Raw genomic sequence first — 17,909 nt, forward strand, 5'->3', positions numbered from 1 at the left:
GTTCCGTTTGTGCCCTTCTTGTGGTCTTCCCAGGGACATCCAGTTAGCTGCTGTGGGAGGAAAGGTGTGGGGACTGCTCTGTTCCAGCAGGGCTCAGTTTTTTAATTTTATTATAAGAAAATTTACAAACCATCACTAGCTATAGCTATATAATGGTGGTGTACAATAAAAGCAGGTGGCGCTGTGGGTTAAACCACAGAGCCTAGGACTTGCTGATCAGAAGGTTGGCGGTTCGAATCCCCGCGACGGAGTGAACTCCCATTGCTCAGTCCCTGCTCCTGCCAACCTAGCAGTTCAAAAGCACATCAAAGTACAAGTAGATAAATAGGTAACGCTCCAGCGGGAAGGTAAACGGCGTTTCTGTGCGCTGCTCTGGTTCGCCAGAAGCGGCGTAGTCATGCTGGCCACATGACCCGGAAGCTGTACGCCGGCTCCCTCGGCCAATAAAGCGAGATGAGCCCCACAACCCCAGAGTCGGCCACGACTGGACCTAACGGTCAGGGGTCCCTTTACCTTTACAATAAAAGCATCAAAGCTATATAAATGCAGAAGGATCTCATTCGTTCTCAGAAAATGCTTGGCAAAACAGGAACATTTTCGGCAGGTGACGAAATGTCAGGATTGTTGCCGCCTGTCTGATTTCAGTAGGAACAACATTCCAAATTGTGGGGGCCACCACACTAGAAGCCTTGGCTTGTGAAGAAACTTATACCACATTTGCACTGTTTATTTAAAGTGCTGTGATACCGCTCTAGGCAGTCATAGTTTCCCCTGAAGAATCTTGGGAGCTGTACTTTATTAAGAGTGCTGAGAGATGTTGAGAGGCCCCTGTTGCAGAGGTACAATCTGTGAATCGTAGCTCTGGGTGGGGCCTCTTAACATCTTTTCCAAGATCTCACACCTGCCCTGTGGAACTCCTCCTGTCAGATATCAAAGAGATAAGTAATGATATAATCTTCCATAGACATCTGAAGACAGCCTTGTTGCTGTTTTTTGTGCTGAATATATGCTATATGGTAATTTATGGGCCTAATAGGTATCTAAACCATTTGCACATAACAAAATATGTATTTTATCAAAGTAATTGTTGAACTGAAATACAATTAAATAGAAGTATATTAATAGTGAAAAAATTTTGGGCCCCCCAAAAGAGTGGGGCCCTAAGCTATAGCTTGTTTAGCTTATACATAAATCCCGCACTGATCCGAAGGCAGCCCTGTATTGGGATGCTTTTAATATGTGCTGTTCTGTTGTGTTGTGTTTCTGCAATATTATGTTGGAAGCCACCCAGAGTGGCTAGGGCAATCCAGTCAGATGGGTGGGGTAAAAAAACAAGTTGTTATTGTTATCATAATGATGATGATGATGATCCATACTGAGCTACAACTCCCAGAATTCTTTGGGGGAGGGGAGCCATGACTGGTTCAAGTGCTATCATAACACTTAAAAATGTGGTGCAAATGTGGCATAAATAAATACATGAATACTGTCGGACAGTCAGGAGGGCGTCTTCAGATGATCACAATGATCTGGCTGGTGTATAAAGAATGAAAAATATCTCTTCAGGGAACCTGGTCCGTTTAGGGATTTCTACACTAACTAACAGGGACGAGGGTGGTGCTGTGGGTTAAACCACAGAGCCTAGGGCTTGCCGATCAGAAGGTCGGCAGTTAGAATCCCTGCGAAGGGGTGAGCTCCCGTTGCTCGGTCCCTGCTCCTGCCAACCTAGCAGTTCGAAAGCACGTCAAAGTGCAAGTAGATAAATAGGTACTGCTCTGGTGGGAAGGTAAACGGCGTTTCTGTGCGCTGCTCTGGTTCGCCAGAAGTGGCTTAGTCATGCTGGCCACATGACCCGGAAGCTGGACGCCGGTTCCCTCGGCCAGTAAAGCAAGATGAGCGCCGCAACCCCAGAGTCGGCCATGACTGGACCTAATGGTCAGGGGTCCCTTTACCTTTTTACACTAACAGAAGTTAGCTCGGTAATATACCAGTAGCCACCGCAAAGCTTTCCGTTTTGGAATAATACACTCACTGTGTGCTAGTACGCCCGGCACTTTTATCAAGATAATGAGTGCTGGCACCTCGTTTTTTTCACACACAAAAAGTGCTGAATGCACCGGTGCAGAACTGTTCCAGCCAAAAGTCAAGGCATTCTGCATTAGCTGCAGTTTCCAAATCAACGTCAAGGGTGGCCCTACATGGAGCGCATCACGGTAGTCCAACCTAGTAGTTACCTAGGCCCGCATCATTGTGGCCAGGTTATATGAATGCTGCTTCGTTGTCTGCATTCAAATACCCTTTCTGAAATGTGTAAGAAACTGCACCCAGAGCGGTGTAGCGGTTAGAGCGCTGGATTGACATCAAAGAGGCCTGAATTAAATTCCCCACAAAACACACATTAAGCCAGGCATCACCTGCCTTGATAAAGCAGTAGCAGGGACATTTACGCTGCCCCGAGGTCCTCGGATGAAGGGTGAAATAAGAATTAATAACCACACTCAAAGTCTTTCGAGTCTTCTATATTAACCTTCCACGCCCCTTAACAGCGCCGCATATTACACTCAGCACAATAAAGGAAAGTTGTGAAAGCTGGCAGGTAACAAATTACTTTCAATTCATCAAAGCTTATTAAAATTTCCCTGGGCGCCTGACTTCAGAAAATGCAGAGTCACTGGGAATTGTGAACCAGAGGATGTTTCTAGGTGGCCTGTTGACTGAGCATTCGTCTTAGGCTGTGGTGCGCACAATACTTTTAAAGCTCCTTCAAAGCCCCTTCTCCCCCCTCAAGGAATTCTGGGCACTGTAGTTCGTTGCTGGGAATTATACCGTAACTCTTGTGTGAGGTAAACTGCAGTGTCCAGAATCCTTTGAGGGAAAGAATGTGTTTTGAATGTGGACGGCTATTTAAAGAGGCTTCACTCTGATTTCACTTCCACAGTTTCCAGGCACTTTTGTCCCATAAAGTCTAATATTTTGTGGACGCAAGACCTTCCAACCATCTTTTAATTGTACCACCTGCATTTGAGTTGGAGCCCAGTGCCATCTGGAGGTCCACAAGTTTCACCTCCTGTACCTAAAACAACTAAGCAGCTCTTTTAATAAAATAAAATAATAATAATAATAATAATAATAATAATAATAATAATAATAATAATAATTTATATCCCGCCCTCCCCAGCCAAAGCCGGGCTCAGGGCTGCTAACAACAATAAGATAATACAACATTCTTAAATAATTTCTTCTAAAATCAGTTCAAATCAGATTAATGGCAACCATTGGGCTAGAGTGCTATGAGGATTACCAAAGGAGGGGGTCAGGCTGTGCCCTGGCCAAAGGCCTGGTGGAACAGCTTCGTCTTGCAGGTCCTGTGGAAAGATGTCAAGTCCCTCAGGACCCTAGTCTCTTGGGACAGAGCGTTCCACCAGATCGGGGCCACGGCCAAAAAAGCCCTGGCTCTGGTTGAGGCCAGCCTAACCTCCCTGTGTCCTGGGACCTCCAAGACATTTTTGTTTGAAGACTGTAAGGTCCCCTGTGGGACATACCAGGAGAGGTGGTCCTTTAGGTACGAGGGTCTTAGGCCGTATTGGGCTTTGAAGGTTAAAACCAGCACCTTAAACCTGATCCTGTACTCCACCGGGAGCCAGTGCATCTGGTATAGCACCGGGTGAATGTGATCTCGCAGCGAAGACCCCGTAAGGAGTCTCGCCGCGGCATTCTGCACCCGCTGGAGTTTCTGGGTCAGTCTCAAGGGCAGCCCCACGTAGAGCGAGTTACAATAATCCAGTCTGGAGGTGACCGTCGCGTGGACCACAGTGGCCAGATCAGAGTGAGAGAGGTAAGGAGCCAACTGTTTAGCTTGGCGGAGATGAAAAAATGCTGCCTTTGTTATAGCTGCAATCTGCGCCTCCATGGAAAGGGAGGTGTCGAAGATTACACCCAAACTCTTAACGGACGGTGCTGGCACTAATTGTACCCCCACAAGAGATGGGAGTTTAATCTTCCACTGAAATATTAAGAACATAAGGAGAGTCTGCGGGATCTGCTCAGTCGCCCATCCAGTTCCATATCCTGTTCTCACAGCGGCCGACCAGATCCCTCAAGCAGGATTTTCAGTTTTAGGCTTTGGTGTAAGCATTCCAGCTTCCGTCTATTGGATCATGGCACACTAACAGAGGATTGGACAAATTTGTGGAGGATAAGGCTAGCCATGGCTGTTAGCCAGGATGGCGATGTCATACCCGCCAAGTGTCCTGGGAAAAACGGGGCATCCCATTTTCTCACATGAGATTGCAGCGGCCATTTGGGTGCCACAATCTTGTCCCGGGAAAAGCCGCTTCAGGTTGCGATTTTTCAGGTTACAGACCGCCGAAGCCCGGAAGTACTGGAATGGTTACTTCCGGGTTTCCGCAGTTGCACATGCACAGAAGCGCTGAATTGCGACCTGTGCGTGCGCAGACGTGGGTTGTGAACGTGCTTCCCACACGGATCACATTCGCAACCCGAGCATCTACTGTAACCTTAGAGAAATCAGATTCGGTATGGAATATTGGGACAGATTGTAGCCTATCCTACAGGGAACGTTGAGACAAGGTGATATCCAAAGACTGTTAGGATGGCATTAGAGGCAGGTAAGCTTTGCAAAAAGATTTCTCTGAGCTTAGGCTGAGCGGCTCAGAGCTTGTCCCTTTGCTCACCCAAGACAGATCCCTAAATATGGACTTTCCCCCCCTGAAGGTCCACGAGAGAAGCTGATCTACGTGCCCTGTATCTTAACTGGGACTGGAACACAGCAGCCTGATTACCTTGCTACGGTGGATGTGGATCCGGAATCTCCCTGCTATTGCCAGGTATCACATTAGATCCGCTTTCTCTTGCCTGGTGCCCCTTCTGGCTCCTTCGCACTACAACTCCCATCAGCCCTAGCTAGTGCAGGTGGGGCTGATGGGAGCTGTAGTCCGAAGCAGCTGGAGAAGGCGTCCGACTTGGGGAAGCTGGCTTTAGGAATCTTTACCACACAGCCGGAAGACTGTCTTTGGCGACTGTAGCCTCACGAAAGATTCACCTCCAAGGATGGTTGATAAAAGATCCACACTTCTCACTTTGGGAAGTAGCATGTAGGAAAGAAATTGTTTATCAGCCAAACTATCTCTGGCCAGGGAAGAGAGCCTTGCTTCAGCGGGGCAGGATTCAAATTCAGAACCCACGGCCCAAAGTGGGTCGGGAAAGGCATTGTGACTCAATTCCGTTCTGTGTAAACGTGGACTCTGACTCCTTTTATGCATTGCCGGGAGCAGTTAATTACGCTTTCTGCCACCGGCTGATTTATAGCCTGGGAAACTTAGCAAGGTAAACACCGGCACCTGGGCACCTGCCAGGGGCCTTGGCACTTGGATGGGACCGACTGCTAACGTGACCCCCCCCCTCACATTAAGTGTAGCCACCATTTAAATTCCCTACTGTTCCCCCTACCTGGCCTTGCTCTGGGTTACTGTGATAGAAGCAGAGACTCACAGAATTGCAGAGTTGAAAGGGACCTGAGGTCCAGCGCCGAGGGCCTTCTGGCGGTTCCCTCATTGCGAGAAGCCAAGTTACAGGGAACCAGGCAGAGGGCCTTCTTGGTGGTGGCACCCGCCCTGTGGAACGCCCTCCCATCAGATGTCAAAGAGAAAAACAACTACCAGACTTTTAGAAGACGTCTGAAGGCAGCCCTGTTTAATAATAATAATAATAATAATAATTTTTTATTTATACCCCGCCCTCCCCAGCCAAGGCAGGCTCAGGGAAGCTTTCAGTGTTCAATAGATTATTGTATTTTAATATTCTGCTGGAAGCCACCCAAAGTGGCTGGGGAAACCCCGCCAGGTGGGTGGGGTATAAATTATTATTATTATTATTATTATTATTATCATCATCTAGTCCAAGCCCCTGAAATGCAGGAATATGCAGGTGGTATTATCAGCACTGCAGTCTTAACCAACTGAGCTTTCAGTTGCATTTATACCCTGTGTTTTCTTCCAAGGAGGTGGCGTAGATGGTTCCCTCACTCCTCAGTTAATCCCCACAAGAACCCCGTGAGATTACTTTAGGCTGAGAGGTATAGAGGCTGCCCCAAGCTCACCCCAAATGAGCTTTGTGACCAAGTGGGGATTTCAACCCTGCTGTCTCCCAGAGGTCCTAGTCCTGCACTCTAACCACTGCACCACGCTGCCTGTGTGGCAGAGATGGCGGCTGAACCCAGGCACTCAACACTGCTCTGAGGGGTTCTGCTTTGCCCCTCCCAAATGGCAGAGGGCACCTTCCCCAGGGCGATTCACCAGGCTCCCACTGGACCTGAGCTTGGGCTATTCCCTTGTTGGGCTATTCCCATTGCAGGGTTTTCTACCCTTTCGTTGTGGAGATGCAGAGCTAGACGCTTATAAACAGCAGCGACAGGCAACCTCGATTAGAATCGTATGGAAAGACACCCCCCCCCCCGGGGGAAGATGGAACAAAACTCAAACCTAAGGGGGTGGGAGAGATTTCAGAAGGCGTTGTGGAATGCCTTCGAGCACCGATGGGAGCCTCAAAGATGGTCAGAGTTTCTAGGGAAGCATCTCTGCCTTAGAAGTCCTCTTACGGGTTCATTATTCAACACCAGTGGTGTAGCATGGGGGTGCAGGGGGGGCTGGCCGCACCAGGTGCAACATCTGGGGGGGGGGCGCTCGCCGCCTCCGGAGTCGCCAAAGAGCCTCGGGCGCAGGGTGTAGCAGAGCCCCATGGTAGCAGCCCAGGCAGCAGCAAGAAGCAGCTGGCAGCGGTGGCAGGTTAGGGGTTAGGGGCGCAAATTACTTGCCTTGCCCCGGGTTAGGGGGCGCAAATTACTTGCCTTGCCCCGGGTGCTGACAACCCACGCTACGCCACTGTTCAACACTCCTCATTCTCCAAAATCAAAGGACTCTGCAGAAACTGGCTGCCAAAAAGCTGAAAGGCGGAATCAGCAAAAGGCAGGTCTTCTTTGCACGGCGGAGATTCTGTCCTTAATCTTCTAGCATTCAGCTTCGTTGGATGAGTTCAATGCCCATTAAATTCTAGGGTTATGAGAGAAGGAGGGGAAAAAATTCTCCACCCACTTTCACCATTCCATACTTAATTTTATATGCATCTATCATGTCCCTTGGGACACGGGTGGCGCTGTGGGTTAAACCACAGAGCCCAGGGCTTGCTGATCAGAAGGTCGGCGGTTCAAATCCCTGCGACGGGGTGAGCTCCCATTGCTCAGTCCCTGCTCCTGCCCACCTAGCGGTTTGAAAGCACGTCAAAGTGCAAGTAGATAAATAGGTACCGCTCCGGCGGGAAGGTAAACAGCGTTTCCGTGTGCTGCTCTGGTTCGCCAGAAGCGGCTTAGTCGTGCTGGCCACATGACCCGGAAGCTGTACGCCGGCTCCCTTGGCCAGTAAAGCGAGATGAGCGCTGCAACCCCAGAGTCGGCCACGATTGGGCCTAATGGTCAGGGGTCCCTTTACCTTTATCATGTCCCTACTGTCTTGTGGGAAGGAGTTCCGGAGTTTAACTATGCACTGTCTGAAAAGGAGCTTTATATTGTCTCTCCTGATCCCAACCTAATCTAGCAGGGCTCTCCTTACCTCCTTGGTTCGTTCGCTTTTTGAACAGCCATACCGAAACCTGGCTAGCTCAGTCTGTTAAAGCATGGTTCTGATAATGCCAAATTTGCAGGTCCAATCCCCGTATGGGACGGCTGCATATTCCTGCATTACAGGGTCCTTTTGTACGTGCCCTGTGTTATTTCCACCCCCTCTCCCAGTTAAGAAATATCGGGAAGGCCTTTGCTGACAATCTCCAAGATACTTTTTGCTGGAAAGGTGAAGACGAAGCAACTTAATAAGACCTGAGAACAATTAACATGCGTCTAATTAATAGAACAGTTTCTTCCAGATTGGGCAGAGCTGTGCACCTGCAGTCGCCCCAGGGGCAAAATCGACCTTTTTTTCATATCGCTGGAATCACCACTTGAAGTGCGAAGTGATAACTTGTTCAGGTTCCTCAAATAAACACTCCCTTAAATGAAAGCACATGACGCTGGTCTGGGAAATGTCACTAGCCCCGCAGCAACTAATTTGGGCCCATTAATTCCATCGTATACAAGCCCATATTTGCTAATGTGCATCTTCGCATTCTTCATTGTGTAAGCACCTTGTGTATATTTTCTCTTTCAGTATTCATAGCCTAGTTGAGGCTCTCGTAAAAGAAAAAGGAAAACGTTTCCTGAAATATACTCTGAGTCGAGAGTGGATTTCATGCTCTTTATTCAGCTCATAGTAGTGAGGAGGACTTGAAGTTCCCCCAGAATGTCTGCTTTATATATATTATTTACACAATGGGCCCCACGTGATTGGCTGATTCTGGGATTCTGCTGTAGGCCAATCAGGTTGCAGATTCACTTCCACCTGGTGTTGGATTGGGTGGCTCCTGCGGACCAATCAGACTGCTGCATTCTGGATCCCATTGTTCTAGGACCAATCAGACTGCTGCATTCTGGATTCTATTGTTCTAGGACCAATCAGACTGCTGTATTTTGGATCCTACTCAGTACATAACATTTCTGTTTTTTAAAATAAAAAGAATAGAGTTGCCCATGTCAAAATATGCCCTTTGTCAGGGGCCAGCCCGATTGTTAGGCAAAGTGAGCAAGCTGCCTCAGGCGGCAGCAAGGGCACAGCTATGCAATGAGCAAAGGATGGAAGACAAAAATGAATTCAGTTCCCATTTCTTTTTTTTATAAATATTTATTAAAGATTTTCTTAATACAATAAAAAAGACAAAGAAAATGACATATAATTTTACAATGACCATACTTTCTTCACTTCTTTGGACTTCCTCGCATCTCTCGTTCCTGCGTTCCAAATTTTCGATCTTTGCCCAGCAATTTATCACCTTGTTTCAATTCTTATATTATAATTTTCCAATATTATCCCTAATTTTAGATAGTATAACCCCCAGCTTAGAAGCTTAATTTTAACATAATATTTATCCAAAATTTATCTTTTCTTATATTTTCATTTATCTTCATACTCCTTTTAACTAGCTTATTGGTGCCATATTGTTAATAATCTTACATCTTTCTTAACATTCATACAATTTACAATATTTTTGTAAATAGTCTTTGAATTTCTTCCAGTCCTCTTCCACAGCCTCTTCTCCCAGGTCTCGGATTCTGCCAGTCATTTCTGCTAACTCCATATAGTCTATCAGTTGCATCTGCCATTCTTCCAGTGTGGGTAAATCTTGGGTTTTCCAATGCTTGGCGACAAGTATCCTTGCTGCTGTTGTTGCATACATAAAAAATGTTCGGTCCTTCTTTAACACCCTCTGGCCGGCGATGCCCAAAAGAAAGGCCTCTGGTTTCTTAGGGAAGGTATACTTAAATACCTTTTTCAACTCATTATATATCATTTCCCAGAAAGCCTTAACTCTAGGGCAGGTCCACCAGAGGTGAAAGAACGTTCCTTCAATTTCTTTACATTTCCAACATTTATTATCAGACAAATGGTATATTTTTGCAAGCTTGACTGGGGTCATGTACCACCTATATATCATTTTCATAATATTTTCTTTCAAGGCATTACATGCCGTAAATTTCAGACCGGTGGTCCATAACTTTTCCCAGTCAGCAAACATGATATTGTACCCAATGTCCTGTGCCCATTTTATCATAACCGATTTAACCATTTCATCCTGTGTATTCCATTTTAACAGCAAGTTGTACATTCTTGAAAGTACCTTAGTCTTAGGTTCTAACAGTTCTGCTTCCAACTTCGATTTTTCCACCTGGAATCCTATCTTTTTATCCATCTTGAAAACCTCTTTAATCTGAGCGTAATGTAACCAATCTCGCACTTTATCTTTTAGTTTCTCCAAACTCTGCAACTTCCAATTCCCATTTCAAGGGGAACCTAATCAGTTTGCACTTTTGGAAATGAGACGAACATGGAAGCGCTTTGGGCAGAGGGGTGGACATCTGCCCCCCCCCCCGCACCTCGCCCAGAAGTCTTAGCTTACTCTCCCGTCTTCCCAATAGGTGATCCATCGGCTTCCCATGCTGTATATCGACGATGAGCTTCATCACACGGGGTGGAACGCCTGCAGCAGCTGCTTCGGAGACACCACCAAGAAGCGTAACCGCCTGGTCCTGCCCAGCCTGGGGTCTTCACGCATTTACATAGTGGATACGGGGACGGACCTGCGAGCCCCCAGGATGTTCAAAGTACGTCTTCCTTCTCTCAAAGGAGCAGGACTGAGCTAGGCTTGGGTAGAGTGTGGGGAGGGTGGATGTAGCGGAAGGGTCCTGAAGATATCATTCATTTATTTCATAATATTTAGGTGCATCTTGATTGTAAAAAGAATTTTTAAAAACCCACCTCGCAACTTGTTTCCTAAAAAGAAAAGGGAAAAAAACGCTAATGAAAAACAGTTAAAAACAAATATTTAAAACAGTGGTTCTCAAACTTTTCTCTTTAGGCCACACTTTCAGAAATTCTCTGGCAGCACAACACATTTTTTATTGATAAGGAATACACTGGAAAATGAAAAGAAACAACTCTTGGCCGTGCTTGATTTGTAACACAGAAGAACAAAACTACTGTGTGTGTACTGTAATATGATCATGGAACTTCAAGAAAGTATAAAACAGCACAGCAGCCACCTAAGAACATTTGAATCATTCCCAAAATGTAACATTGATTACCCTTGAATATTCCTGCCACACTTACCATCCTCTCCTGCCACACCAGCATGGCACGCCCTTCGAGAACCGCTGATTTAAAACATTTTCTTTTAAAAAATTACATTCAACGCTAAGCTAAAAACCAGGTGAAGACACAGCTCAACATCCTGCGTGTCTGGGGAGAGGGGAAATGTTCTTAGCAGACGCCGAAGAAGGAAGCGAAAGCCCCTCTCTGTCATCCACATAAGCCGGGACCACATAACACCAGTCCTGAGAGATCTGCATTGGTTCCCAGTACGTTTCCGAGCACAATTCAAAGTGTTGGTGCTGACCTTTAAAACCCTAAACGGCCTCGGTCCTGTATACCTGAAGGAGCGTCTCCACCCCCATCGTTCAGCCAGTACACTGAGGTCCAGCTCCGAGGGCCTTCTGGCGGATCCCTCATTAAGAGAAGGGAGGTTGCAGGGAACCAGGCAGAGGGCCTTCTCGGTAGTGGCGCCCACCTTGTGGAACACCCTCCCTTCAGATGTGAAGGAAATAAGCAGTTATCCTATCTTTAAAAGACATTTGAAGGCAGCCCTGTTTAGGGAAGTTGTTAATATTTAATGCTGTATTGTTTTTAACGTTTGATTAGGAGCTGCCCAGAGTGGCTGGGGAGACTCAGCCAGATGGGCGGGGTATAAATAATAAATTATTATTATTATTATTAGTATTATATGGATCTACCCCATATACGGGGTTAATCCCAGTGACTGCAAACTGGAAGTCACCGCAGTTCACACGACAAAAGTAGGATGGAGAAGAAGGGAGGAGGGCTGTGTGCCCATGTGCTTTTGTTACCTGCACAGGTAAGGTCACGCCCACCTCTGGTCACATGCAAAAGGAAGGGTGCTCCAGCCCAGGAGGAAACAGGAAGTTTTCAACCAGCTGGAACAAACATCGCCTTTGCATGGCCACTCTAGGAAAACAAGGAATGTTGTACTTGACTGCTACTTATATATCACATCCCACACAAATAGAGGGCCGCATTATTCTCCCCCACCCCTGAACAATCCAGTTATTACGCCCCACGTCAAAGAGGCTAACCAATGAATAAAATGGAAACGAGCACTTAAGACAAGACTGCTTTTAATGATACCAAACGAGGGGAACAAGAAACCACCCTTGTGATTTGGTTGCTGATGAGGAGAAGAGTAGAAATTAGGGAAGGCGTATAGGTAATATTTTGCTGACCCAGAAAAACACCTTTGGCTCACTCCATTATTGGCTGGAGTAAAAAAAGTTTGTTGCGTTGCTGAAGCCAAGAATAGGCTTCATCGGAGGAAGAGGAGGAGGAGGAGAATGATTCATTCACTCTGGAAGCCGCCCAGAGTGGCTGGGGAAACCCAGCCAGATGGGCAGGGTACAAATAAATTATTATTATTATTATTATTATTATTATTATTATTATTATTATTCATACAAAAGCAATTACGCCCGGAAACTGTAATTAGAGTAGATGATATTGAGACACGATCAGCAGAGGCGGGTCTCCTCCCAGCAAAAGTGTTGGCTTTGGCGGGGGATGTTTAAAATGTTTTCAGAGGATGCAGTTGAGATCGTGAGAACAGAAATAGATTGGGCATTAAAAGTAAACATGCCCAGGAAGGGGTAAATTGATATGGTTTTCCTGGTGATATAGACCAGGAAAACAGAGAACAGACAGAAAGCCGACGAACGTGTCAAAAAAGAACAGATTTGAGTTCCCCCACCTCTTAATGATGCCTTAAAATTCAAATGAATGTATTAGAAACAAGACTTCATATTGCAGTTTTTATACATATACATGTTGTTGTTTAGTCATTTAGTCGTGTCCGACTCTTCGTGACCCCATGGACCAGAGCACGCCAGGCCCTCCTGTCTTCCATTGCCTCCTGCAGTTTGGTCAAACTCATGCTGGTAGCTTCAATAATAATAATAATAATATAATAATAATAATATCTTTATTGTCATTGCCCCCTCTCAGGGACAACGAAATTACTTCAAGAACATTGTCCCACCATCTCATCCTCCGTCGTCCCCTTCTCCTTGCGCCCTCCATCTTTCCCAGTATCAGGGTCTTTTCCAGGGAGTCTTCTCTTCTCAGCTTCAGGATCTGTCCTTCCAGTGAGCACTCAGGGCTGATTTCCTTCAGAATGGAGAGGTTTGATCTTCTTGCAGTCCATGGGACTCTCAAGAGTCTCCTCCAGTACCATAATTCTTGCTTAATTACTTGCTTTAGATATATGGTGAGTTTCTCTGTTATTTCAATTCTTGAGGTTGCGTGCTTGACCTATTCAGAGTAGACCAATTGAAATTGCAAGACAACTAATTTAAGTACATTAATTTCTGATTAGAATTTAGAGACAGACTTTGTACTCAATTTACTTCCCATTTGCATACATCCATCCATCCATTCATATACACATACACATATTTATGTGTATATGTATGTATGTATGTATGTATGTATGCAAATGGGAAGTATATTGAGTACAAAGTCTGTCTCTAAATTCTAATCTACAAAACTAATGTAGTTGTCTTGCAATTTCAATTGGTCTACTCTGAACAGGTCAAGCACACAACCTCAAGAATTGAAATAACAGAGAAACTCACCATATATCTAAAGCAAGTGACTTCCTTTAAGAATCCTGGGAACTGTTGATTACCCCTCATGATGCTATAATTCCCAGCATCCATAACAAACTACGGTCCCCAGGGTTCTTTGGGGTAAGTCATGTAATATAAATGTGTGGTGTCCACACAACTCAAGTAGCGAAAGGAGAAATATCTAGAAGAGAAATGAGACAGGTTTTATAAGGAGCAAAGAACCATCAACAGGAGAATAAGTTCCTCTGAGAAAAAACATATCTTTATAGAACATGGAGCAATTAAGAACTGGTGAGTTCAGCAAAACTCACATGATCCACTGAGGAAGATCATTTTAATTACATTACAGCCCTCACTGATGACGGCCTTTGGAGTTTGATCTGTGAGTGTGCGGAATCCTGGATTTTAAGAAAAAAGTGCTTTTGTGTAAAGAACAGGAAGAATAATCACACCAGAAACTTAATTCTCTCCCTGACTCTCCTCGCAGGTTATTGAGCCCAGGGAAGTCTTTGAGAAGTGCAACTTGACTTTCCCACACACCTCCCACTGCCTGGGTAGCGGAGAGGTGATGATCAGCGCTTTGGCCGACACACTTGGCAACGGGAAAGGTATGGCCAGCTGTGTTTGTGTGTCACTTATGTCTTAAAGGGTGTGGGAGGCAGAGACCCATTGTGCAAAATGTATATGCAGTTGGCATATGCTACTACAGTTGTACCTTGGCTGTCAAACTTAATCCGTTCTGGAAGTCCGTTCGACTTCCAAAACCGTTCGAAAACGAAGACACAGCTTTCCGATTGGCTGCAGAAGCTTCTTGCACTCAAAGCCACGTCAGACATTCAGTTTCCACAAAACGTTCGCAAACCGAAACACTCACTTCCAAGTTTGCGGCATTCAGGAGCCAAAACGTCCGGGTATCAAGGTGTTCAAGAACCAAGGTACGTCTGTATATGTTTATAGATGCCTCTGGGCAAATATTTAGATTGCGAGTGGCTGGGGCCTCCCCAGCACTGCATTCTGCACCCAGAGACCCTGTAAGAATAGTTTAGAAACATGAGGATAGCCCGGCCGCTGGATCAGGCCAAAGTCTAGTATTCTCTTCTCACAGTGGCCAGGGCTGGATTAACCATTCAACGAAATAAGGGCATCGAGGGGAGAACCACAGAAATTTTCCATTACCGGATTTACTATGGACCGTATTGTGAATCAGGTTCCACAAAAAAAACAACCTCCCAAAATCAGAGAAAAAATTACATACACACATATAATATTAATTTTTTATTTTATGGTTTATTATGGTTTATATTTTGAATTAGATATATATATGGAGGCACCAAAGTCTTTAAGTGTTTGGGGCCTCTAATGGTCTTAATATAACCCTCCCAGAGCTTCCCAGATTTACCTCAGTGGAAAACCCCAAAGTAGGAGCTGAGCACAAGAGCCCTCTGTCCACCTGTGATTCCCAGCACTGGATCCGATGGGATCCCTTTGGCTTGACCCAGCAGGGCTTTCCTGATGTTAACTCCCATCGCCCCCCAGCCACCATTGCCAATGATCAGGAAGGGTGATGGGAGTTGAAATCTAGCCATATTTGGGGGGCCACGGGCTCCCCAATGTGGGATAGTTACAGTGCATCCTGGATTACAGTGGTACCTCGGGTTAAGAACTTAATTCGTTCCGGAGGTCCGTTCTTAACCTGAAACTGTTCTTAACCTGAAGCACCACCTTAGCTAATGGGGCCTCTTGCTGCCGCCGCACGATTTCTGTTCTCATCCTGAAGCAAAGTTCTTAACCTGAGGTAATATTTCTGAGTTAGCGGAGTCTGGAACTTGAAGCATCTGTAACCCGAGGTACCACTGTATTTAAACTAAAAGCCTAAAACCAGCCTATATAAGCTCCCCTTTTAAGCTGCAAAGGGATTCACTCTGCCAGACAACAGACATGAGGGAGGAAGGGTAATAACAGCTAGAATGGTGACTAGGAGCATATATATCCAAGACCATATATTTGTTACGATATGGATGCAATGGGACTGCAAGCAGCAGGTGGCTTGGAAGCAAAACATAATGGGAATGTTGGTTCTGTTCCGTGGGAACAGAGGGAGGGTCTGTTTTCAGTGCAAAGCACCAGAATTAGCTCAGAGTGTAATATGACCTATACAGGAGGTGGAGTTTTGTCTCTCTTCTGATGGACTCTGATGAGAGCAGACGTGTTTTCTCTGTAATGCTGCAAAGACAGAAATAAAGGCATGTAAATACATTTCTGTCTCTCTCTTTCCCCCTACCTGGGAGGGGAGGAAGAGCGGTGTGTTCTTCTCACGTTGAGGAGGATCGCCGATCGCGACCTAGCCTGCATCTGCCGGGGAATGCAGACAGAGAGGTCACCAGGAGATCATGCCGGGTGCCTGGAGAGTGGCCAATTTCTCCTGATATGGCAGATTTCCTAACAATATTGGCTCCCAGTACGTTTCCAAGCACAATTAAAAGTGTTGGTGCTGACCTTGAAAGCCCTAAATGGCCTCGGTCCAGTAGACCTGAAGGAGCGTCTCCACCCCCATCGTTCAGCCCAGACACAGAGGTCCAGCGCCGAGGGCCTTCTGGCGGTTCCCTCCCTGTGAGAAGCCAAGTTACAGGGAACCAGGCAGAGGGCCTTCTTGGTGGTGGCGCCCGCCCTGTGGAACACCCTCCCATCAGATGTCAAGGAAATAAACAACTATCTGACTTTTAGAAGACATCTGAAGGCGGCCCTGTTTAGGGAAGTTTTCAATGTTTGATGTTTTATTGTGTTTTTAGTATTCTGTTGGGAGCTGCCCAGAGTGGCTGCGGAAACCCAGCCAGATGGATGGGGTATAAATATATCACTATCATATTTATTAATATTGAATAAATATATGGTCTCCTTGCAACTATTCACATCCTTGCACCCTATCCCAGTCTACACACACACACACACACACATACATACACACAAATGTGTGCCTCCCCATGCCTGTTTGAATTAATTTGCACCCCCGCTACCCTCAATGACCTCAACCCAAATCACTTATCTCCATAAATAAGTCGCTTTCTGAGAACAGTTGTTGTTGTTGTGACTGCAGGCGGATTCATCCTTATTGACGCGGAGACCTGGGAAGTGAAAGGGACCTGGGAGCGGCCAGGGGACGAGCCCCCGCAAGGCTACGACTTCTGGTACCAGCCCAGGCACAATGTCATGATCAGCACTGAGTGGGGAGTGCCCAAGTACTTTGCGAACGGTTTCAACCCAGAGGATCTGAAGAAAGGTACATCCTTCGTTTGAGACGAGCGCGGGGGGGGGGAATTGTCATGGGTATCCCCCCCTTTTGTTGCAACAAGTCCCCCTCCTCCCTGGTCTCCCAGTACCAGAAGAGGCATGAAAAGAGCAGAGGTGAAGTTAGCTTCGCAGAGGCATCGTCTCTGATTGCTTGGAAAAAGCCCTGGAGGGGATGGGAATTAGGCGGCTGTGGGGCGGCAGGGACCTTCACCCTTGGCAACTGCTTCCTGGGGGCAGGACCTACCAGAGATGAATTAGGCTTGAGAATCCTCCGCAGATTGTGTTTTTGCCACTACAGAGTTAACTCAAACTTGCATAGTGTGATTTATTGCTGGCTTGCTCCTAGCACTCAGGGCTAAAAAAACCCGAGCAGCCTGTTTGCTTGGGTGTTGCAGGATCGCAACCAGAGTCCCCCTGTGGTTGATGTTGTCCTTGTTTTGCTCCTCTGCAGAGCGCTACGGGCGTCGGCTGAACGTCTGGGACTGGACAACTCACTGCCTGATCCAGCAGATTGACGTTGGAGAGGATTCTGCCCCCTTGGAGATCCGGTTCCTACATAACCCCGACGCCGCACACGGAATGGTGGGCTGCACATTGCAGAGTTCCATCCATCATTTCTTCAAGACCGAGGTTAGAATGAATGGGGGCAAGGGAGCCCACAGGAGTTTGGGGGCCCAGTAAGGGATGCGGGTGGCACTGTGGGTTAAACCACAGAGCCTAGGACTTGCCGATCAGAAGGTCGGCGGTTCAAATCCCTGCGACGGGGGGAGCTCCCATTGCTCGATCCCTGCTCCTGCCAACCGAGCAGTTCGACAGCACGTCAAAGTGCAAGTAGATAAATAGGTACCACTCCGGCGGGAAGGTAAACGGCGTTTCCGTGCGCTGCTCTGGTTCTCCTGAAGCGGCTTAGTCCTGCTGGCCACATGACCCAGAAGCTGTATGCCGGCTCCCTCGGCCAGTAAAGCGAGATGAGCGCCACAACCCCAGAGTCGGCCACAACTGGACCTAACGGTCAGGGGTCCCTTTACCTTTACCTTTTTAAGCAGCTGGTGGATTGGGCCCTCTGACTCGCTTGGGAATGAGGACGCAGATTTGCATAAAATCTGGGCATTCCATTTGGGGAAGGGGTTCTGCATCCTCTACCCGCACTTCTCATGTAGCAGTACTTGGAGAAATTACTGTATTTTTCGCTCTATAAGATGCACCAGACCACAAGACGCACCTAGTTTTTGGAGGAGGAAAACAAGAAAAAATATATTCTGAATCTCAGAAG

General features: G+C 46.6%; 1 protein-coding gene across 2 annotated transcripts in view; it reads left to right on the top strand.

Annotated features, from left to right (window-relative positions):
* Positions 1-17,909, top strand: part of LOC310833263 (methanethiol oxidase-like) — a 32,188-nt gene that overhangs the window by 7,566 nt on the left and 6,713 nt on the right. For both annotated transcript variants that reach the window (XM_083715859.1, XM_083715860.1), the window contains exons 3-7: positions 4,735-4,847; positions 10,076-10,261; positions 13,836-13,956; positions 16,443-16,625; positions 17,088-17,266. In XM_083715859.1, coding sequence (XP_083571985.1) covers positions 4,735-4,847; positions 10,076-10,261; positions 13,836-13,956; positions 16,443-16,625; positions 17,088-17,266 — 782 coding nt within the window. The remainder of the gene's footprint in view (positions 1-4,734; positions 4,848-10,075; positions 10,262-13,835; positions 13,957-16,442; positions 16,626-17,087; positions 17,267-17,909) is intronic.

This window comes from Podarcis gaigeae (genome assembly GCF_964106915.1).
Source record: "Podarcis gaigeae genome assembly, chromosome: 16".
Lineage (NCBI taxonomy): Eukaryota > Metazoa > Chordata > Lepidosauria > Squamata > Lacertidae > Podarcis > Podarcis gaigeae.